At 60.4% G+C, this 7,500-nt stretch overlaps 1 protein-coding gene across 2 annotated transcripts in view; it reads right to left on the bottom strand.

The window, feature by feature from the left end:
* The window catches only part of NDOR1 (NADPH dependent diflavin oxidoreductase 1), a gene marked incomplete at its 5' end in the record, with an annotated part of 34,587 nt that overhangs the window by 6,128 nt on the left and 20,959 nt on the right, over window positions 1-7,500 (bottom strand). For both annotated transcript variants that reach the window (XM_081896783.1, XM_081896782.1), the window contains 3 exons: window positions 598-712; window positions 789-896; window positions 4,894-5,114. In XM_081896783.1, the coding sequence (XP_081752909.1) occupies window positions 598-712; window positions 789-896; window positions 4,894-5,114 (444 nt within the window). The remainder of the gene's footprint in view (window positions 1-597; window positions 713-788; window positions 897-4,893; window positions 5,115-7,500) is intronic.

The raw sequence follows: 7,500 nt of genomic DNA, 5'->3' as shown, positions 1-7,500 counted from the left end.
GGAGGGGAAACGTAGCGCAGGTGTCCTTCTGAGAGAAACGTAGTGCGGGCGCCCAGCACATTGACAGGAGAAACGTAGCGTGGGCACCAGGTGAAACGTAGCGTGGGCGCCCAGCACATTGACAGGAGAAACGTAGCGTGGGCGCCAGGAGAAACATAGTGCGGGCGCCCAGCACATTGACAGGTGAAACGTAGCGTGGGCGCCAGGAGAAACATAGCTCGGGCGCCAGGAGAAACGTAGCGTGGGCGCCCAGCACATTGACAGGAGAAACGTAGCGTGGGCGCCAGGAGAAACGTAGCGTGGGCGCCAGGAGAAACATAGCATGGGCGCCCACCCCATTGACAGGAGAAACATAGCGTGGGCGCCAGGGGAAACATAGCGCGGGCGCCAGGAGAAACGTAGCGTGGGCGCCCAGCACATTGACAGGAGAAACGTAGCTCGGGCGCCTAGGAGAAACATAGCGCGGGCTCCCAGTGGATTGACAAGAAAAACATAGCATGGGCGCCCAGGAGAAACGTAGCGCAGGCGCCCACCCCATTGACAAAAGAAACGTAGCGCCGGAGATTTCCGCACCCGGCGCCTTGCGCTACAACTCACCCTGCGCCGGGTCGAGGGAGGCCAGCCAATTGGAGCAGAGCCCGGTCCGGGGCTTCGCCAGGCGCGTCTTGTAGCGCACGACGGCCACCAGGAGCTGGATGCGGCCGGGCAGCGCCTGGTGGGAAAGCGGGAGTTGTAGTACGGGAATCGTAGTACGGGGAGGAAACTAGAACTCCCGCGCTAGAACTCACCAGCAGGGAGGAGGCCAGGGAGAAGGCCCGGGCGCGGGTGCGAGGGATGAGGTCCAGGAGGAGGTGGCAAGGGATGGCGGCCGCCGTCCGGGGGAAGTCGCTCAGGACCTGGCGCCGGGAGAGAGAAAAGGGAGTTGTAGCGCAGGCGGGCGCCGGTTTTGAGACAACAAGGGAAATGGGTGGGGGAATGAAGTGGGGCTGAGTGGGTGCCAGGAACAAGGTGCTGGGAACTGTAGCGCTGGGAACCAGGCGCTGGGAACTAGGACTTGGGAATTGTAGCGCAGGGAACCTGTTCTGGGAACTGTAGTGCTGGGAACCAGGTGCTGGGAACTGTAGTGCTGGGAACTGGGCGCAGGGAACTGTAGTGCAGGGAACCTGGTCTGGGAACTGTAGTGCTGGGAACCTGGTCTGGGAACTGTAGTGCTGGGAACCTGGTCTGGGAACTGTAGTGCTGGGAACTGTAGTTCAGGGAACCTGGTCTGGGAACTGTAGTGCTGGGAACCAGGCGCAGGGAACTGTAGCACTGGGAACTAGGCGCTGGGAACTGTAATGCTGGGAACCAGGCGCTGGGAACTGTAGTGCTGGGAACCAGGTGCTGGGAACTGTAGTGCTGGGAACCAGGCGCTGGGAACTGTAGTGCTGGGAACCAGGTGCAGGGAACTAGGCGCTGGGAACTGTAGTGCTGGGAACTGGGCGCTGGGAACTGTAGCGCAGGGAACCTGTTCTGGGAACTGTAGTGCGGGGAACTAGGCGCTAGGAACTGTAGTGCTGGGAACCTGGTCTGGGAACTGTAGTGCTGGGAACTGTAGTTCAGGGAACCTGGTCTGGGAACTGTAGTGCTGGGAACCAGGCGCTGGGAACTGTAGTGCTGGGAACTAGGCGCTGGGAACTAGGACTTGGGAACTGTAGTGCTGGGAACCTGGTCTGGGAACTGTAGAGCTGGGAACTGGGCGCTGGGAACTGTAGTGCTGGGAACCAGGTGCAGGGAACTAGGCACTGGGAACTGTAGTGCTGGGAACCAGGCGCTGGGAACTGTAGTGCTGGGAACTAGGCGCTGGGAACTGTAGTGCTGGGAACTAGGCGCTTGGAACTGTAATGCTGGGAACTGGGCGCTGGGAACTGTAGCGCAGGGAACCTGTTCTGGGAACTGTAGTGCTGGGAACTAGGCGCTAGGAACTGTAGTGCTGGGAACCTGGTCTGGGAACTGTAGTGCTGGGAACTGTAGTTCAGGGAACCTGGTCTGGGAACTGTAGTGCTGGGAACCAGGCGCAGGGAACTAGGCACTGGGAACTGTAGTGCTGGGAACCAGGCGCTGGGAACTGTAGTGCTGGGAACTAGGCGCTTGGAACTGTAATGCTGGGAACCAGGCGCTGGGAACTTTAGTGCTGGGAACTGGGCGCTGGGAACTGTAGTGCAGGGAACCTGGTCTGGGAACTGTAGTGCTGGGAACTAGGCGCTGGGAACTAGGACTTGGGAACTGTAGTGCAGGGAACTTTGGCTGGGAACTAGGCGCTGGGAACTAGGACTTGGGAACTGTAGTGCAGGGAACCTTGGCTGGGAACTGTAGCACTGGGAACTAGGCGCTGGGAACTGTAGTGCAGGGAACCTGGTCTGGGAACTGTAGTGCGGGGAACTAGGCGCTGGGTATTGTAGTGCTGGGAACCAGGCGCTGGGAACTAGGCACTGGGAACTGTAGTGCTGGGAACCAGGCGCTGGGAACTGTAGTGCTGGGAACTGTAGTGCTGGGAACCAGGCGCAGGGAACTAGGCACTGGGAACTGTAGTGCTGGGAACCAGGCGCTGGGAACTGTAGTGCTGGGAACCAGGCACAGGGAACTAGGCACTGGGAACTGTAGTGCTGGGAACCAGGCGCTGGGAAGTAGGACTTGGGAACTGTAGTGCTGGGAACCAGGCGCTGGGAACTGTAGTGCTGGGAACCAGGCGCTGGGAACCAGGCGCAGGGAACTAGGCGCTGGGAACTGTAGTGCTGGGAACTGGGCGCTGGGAACTGTAGTGCTGGGAACTAGGCGCTTGGAACTGTAGTGCTGGGAACCAGGCGCTGGGAACTGTAGTGCTGGGAACCAGGCGCTGGGAACCAGGCGCTGGGAACCAGGCGCAGGGAACTGTAGTGCTGGGAACTGGGCGCTGGGAACTGTAGTGCTGGGAACTAGGCGCTTGGAACTGTAGTGCTGGGAACCAGGCGCTGGGAACTGTAGTGCTGGGAACCAGGCGCTGGGAACTGTAGTGCTGGGAACTAGGCGCTTGGAACTGTCGTGCTGGGAACCAGGCGCTGGGAACTGTAGTGCTGGGAACCAGGCGCAGGGAACTAGGCGCAGGGAACTGTAGTGCTGGGAACCAGGCACTGGGAACTGTAGCACTGGGAACCAGGCGCTGGGAACTGTAGTGCTGGGAACTAGGCGCTTGGAACTGTAATGCTGGGAACCAGGCGCTGGGAACTGTAGTGCTGGGAACTAGCCGCTGGGAACTGTAGTGCTGGGAACTGTAGTGCTGGGAACCAGGCGCTGGGAACTGTAGCGCTGGGAACTAGGACTTGGGAACTGTAGCACTGGGAACTAGGCGCTGGGAACTGTAGTGCTGGAAACGCACTGGGAACTAGGACTTGGGAACTGTAGTGCTGGGAACCTGGTCTGGGAACTGTAGTGCTGGGAACCAGGCGCAGGGAAGTAGGACATGGGAATTGTAGTGTGGCAGTGGGAACCGTGGGGCTCCAAACCAGGCGCTGGGAACTGTGGCACCGGGAACCAGGAGATGGGAACCAGGCGCTGGGAACCGTAGCACTGGGAAACATGGCGCCCAAAACCAGGCACTGGGAACCGTGGAACTAGGAACCAGGCGCTGGGAACTGTGGCACTGGGAACTATGGGGCCTGAAACCAGGCGCTGGGAACTGTGGCACTGGGAATCAGGCACTGGGAACTAGGTGCCGGGAACCATAGCACCGGGAACCGTGGCACTGGGAATCAGGCGCTGGGAACTGTAGCACTGGGAACTGTAGTACCGGGACTCAAAACCAGTCGCTGGGAACTGTGGCACTGGGAATTGTGGCGCTCGAAACTAGGCGCCGGGAACCATAGCACCGGGAACTAGGCGCTGGGAACCGTGGCACTGGGAATCAGGCACTGGGAACTGTAGCACTGGGACTCAAAACCAGTCGCTGGGAACTGTGGCACTCGAAACTAGGCGCTGGGAACTGTGGCACTGGGAAACGTAGCACCCAAAAGCACTGAGAACCATGGCGCTCAAAACCAGGCGCTGGGAACTGTGGCACTTGGAACCAGGCGCTGGGAACTGTAGTGCTCCAAAGCAGGCACTGGGAACCAATGCCGGAAACCAGGCGCTGGGAACCGTGGCACTCCAAACTAGACTGGAATCCAGGCGCTGGGAACTGTAGTACCAGCAACCATGGCACTGGGAATCAGGCGCTGGGAACTGTGGCACTGGGAACTGTGGTGTTTGAAACCAGGCGCTGGGAACTATAGAACTGGGAACCGCGGCATCCAAAACCAGGCGCTGGGAATTGTGGCACTGGGAACCATGGCACTCCAAACTAGACTCTGGTAACCAGGCGCTGGGAACTGTAGTACCGGGTACCATGGCACTGGGAATCAGGCGCTGGGAACTGTGGCACTGGGAACCGTGGTGCTTGAAACCAGGCGCTGGGAACCGTGGCGCCCCAAACCAGGCGCTGGGAACTGTGGTACTCCAAACTAGACTCTGGAAACCAGGCGCTGGGAACTGTGGCGCTCCAAACCAGGCGCTGGGAACCATGGCGTTGCCAACCAGGCGCTGGGAACCATAGCACAGGGAACCAGGCTATGGAAACCAGGCCCTGGGAACCGTAGCACTGGGCGCCTGACCCCGGCCCCCCACGCCCTACGCGCTATGTTTCCCTCCAACGCCGCCCTGGGAACTGTAGCGCCGTGAACCGTAGCGCCCCCAACCAGACCCCGCCCCGTGCGCGCTACAATTCCCGCAATGCCACCCACCTCTGGGAACCGTAGCGCCCCAAACCAGACCCTGGGAATTGTAGCACTGGGAAGCCGGCACCCCGCACCCGGCGTGCTACAACTCCCAGATCTCACCCACCTCCAGCGTCGTGCGCCGCACCCGGTGGCAGTAGGCGTAGAGTTCCTCCTGACCGGGCGCCGAGGCGAACTCCGCCAGCTTCTCCCGTTCGCGCTCGTCGGGGGAGAGCTGGGCGGCGAGTTCGAAGAAGGAGCGCCTGGGAGTTCTAGTCATGTCCAGGTACTTTTCCACCAGGCGCCGGACGGTGCAGGGCTGGGGGAGCGGGAATGGTAGCGCGGCGCCTGGCGGGGGGAGAGAAGGAACGGATCAGCTTTTATTGGGATCAAGAGATGTGTTCAAATTGGTCAGCAGGCGCTGGGAATTGTAGCGCTGGGAAATAGGTGATGGGAAACGTGGTGCTGGGAACTGTAGCGCTGGGAACTATGGCACTGGGAACCGGGCGCTGGGAACTATATGCTGGAAACTAGGCGCTGGGAACCTTGGCACTGGGAACTGTGGCACTCGAAACCAGGCGCTGGGAACTATAGCACCGGGAACCATGGCGCTCGAAACCAGGCGCTGGGAATCAGATACTGGAAACTAGGCACTGGGAACTATGGCGCTAGGACCCAGGCGCAGGGAACTGTTGCGCTGGGAACTGTAGCACTGGGAACCCGAACTAGAAACCAGGCGCTGGGAACTGTGGCGCTGGGAACCAAATGCTGGAAACTAGGCGCTGGGAACCTTGGCACTGGGAACTGTGGTCCTCGAAACCAGGCGCTGGGAACTGTAGCGCTCGGAAACCGGCGCTGGGAACAATAGCGCTGGGTGCTATGGCGCTGGGAACGGGCGCATGAAACCAGGTGCTGGAAACCAGGCGCTGGGAACCTTGGCACTGGGAACCATGGCGCTAGGACCAAGGCGTTGGGAACTGTAGCACCCAAAACCAGGCGCAGGGAACCCGGCATTGGGAACTGTAGCGCTGGGAACCCGGCGGTTGGAACTATGGCACTGGGAACCGGGCGCTGGGAAACGTAGCACTCGAAACCAGGCGCTGGGAGCTAGATGCTGGAAATCAGGTACTGGGAACTGTGGCACTGGGAACCAGACGCTGGGAACTGTAGTACTGGTAACCAGGCGCAGGGAACTATGGCACTGGGAACTGTAGCGCTCAAAAACAGTCGCTGGGAACCGTGGCATTGGGAACCAGGCGCTGGGAACTGTAGCGCTGGGAAGCAGGCCTTGGGAACTGTGGCGCTCAAAACCAGGCGCTGGGAACTGTAGCGCTGGGAACTAGGCCTTGGGAACTGTGGTGCTGGGAATTGTAGCGCTGGGAAGCAGGCACTGGGAACTGTGCTGCTGGGAACCAGGCGCTGGGAACCATGGTGCTCAAAACCAGGCGCTGGGAACCGTAGCACTAAAAACCAGGTGCTGGGAATCAGATACTGGAAACTAGGCACCGGGAACCATGGCACTGGGCACCAGGCGCTGGGAACTGTAGCACTCAAAACCAGGCACTCAAAACCAGCTGATGGGAACCAGGCGCTGGGAACCTTGGTGCTGTGAACTGTGGCACTAGGACCAAGGTGTTGGGAACTGTAGCACTCTAAACCAGGCGCTGGGAACCAAGCGCTGGAAACCAGGCGCTGGGAACTGTGGCACTGGGAACTAGGCCTTGGGAACTGTTGCGCTGGGAACCGTGGCACTCAAAACCAGGCGCTGGGAACCATGGCACCGGGAACAGCTGTGAACTGTGGAGCATGAAACCAGGCGCTGGGAACTGTGGCACTAGGGACCCAAACTCGAACCCGCTCCCTGACCTGCCTGAACCAGGCGCTAGGAACTCTAGCACACTAAACCAGGCGCTGGGAACTGTGGCACTAGGGACCCGAACTCGAACCCGCTCCCCGAATCGCCTGGACCAGGCGTTGGGAACCTGCAGGCACTGGGAACTATAGCACACTAAACCAGGCGCTGGGAACCAGATGCTGGAGACCAGGCGCTGGGAACCATAGCACTGGGGACCTGAACTCGAACCTGCTCCCCGACCCGCCTGGACCAGGCACTGGGAACCCATGGCACCCAGAACCAGGCGCTGGGAACTATAGCACACTAAACCAGACGCTGGGAACCAGGCTCTGGGAACCATAGCACTGGGGACCCGAATTCAAACCCGCTCCCCGACCCGCCTGGACCAGGCACTGGGAACCCATGGCACCCAAAACCAGGCGCTGGGAACTCTAGCACACTAAACCAGGCGCTCGGAACCAGATGCTGGAGACCAGGCGCTGGGAACCATAGCACCGGGAACCCGAACTCGAACCTGCTCCCCGACCCGCCTGAACCAGGCGCTGGGAACCATAGTACTAGGGACCCGAACTCGCACCCGCTCCCCGACTGAATCAGGCGCTGGGAACTCTAGTACACTAAACCAGGTGCTGGGAACCAGGCGCTGGGAACCATAGCACTGGGATCACAAATTCAAACCCGCTCCCCGACCCGCCTGAACCAGGCGCTGGGAACCATAGCACTAGGGACCCGAACTCGAACCCGCTCCCCGACCCGTTTGAACCAGGCGCTGGGAACCATAGCACTGGGGACCCGAACTTGAACCCGCCCCGCCTGAATCAGGCGCTGGGAACTCTAGTACACTAAACTAGGCGCTGGGAACCATAGCACTGGGACCTG

This window comes from Podarcis melisellensis, assembly GCF_964234715.1.
Source record: "Podarcis melisellensis genome assembly, chromosome: Z".
Classification (NCBI taxonomy): Eukaryota; Metazoa; Chordata; class Lepidosauria; order Squamata; family Lacertidae; genus Podarcis; species Podarcis melisellensis.
This window is presented reverse-complemented; position numbering and strand designations above follow the sequence as displayed.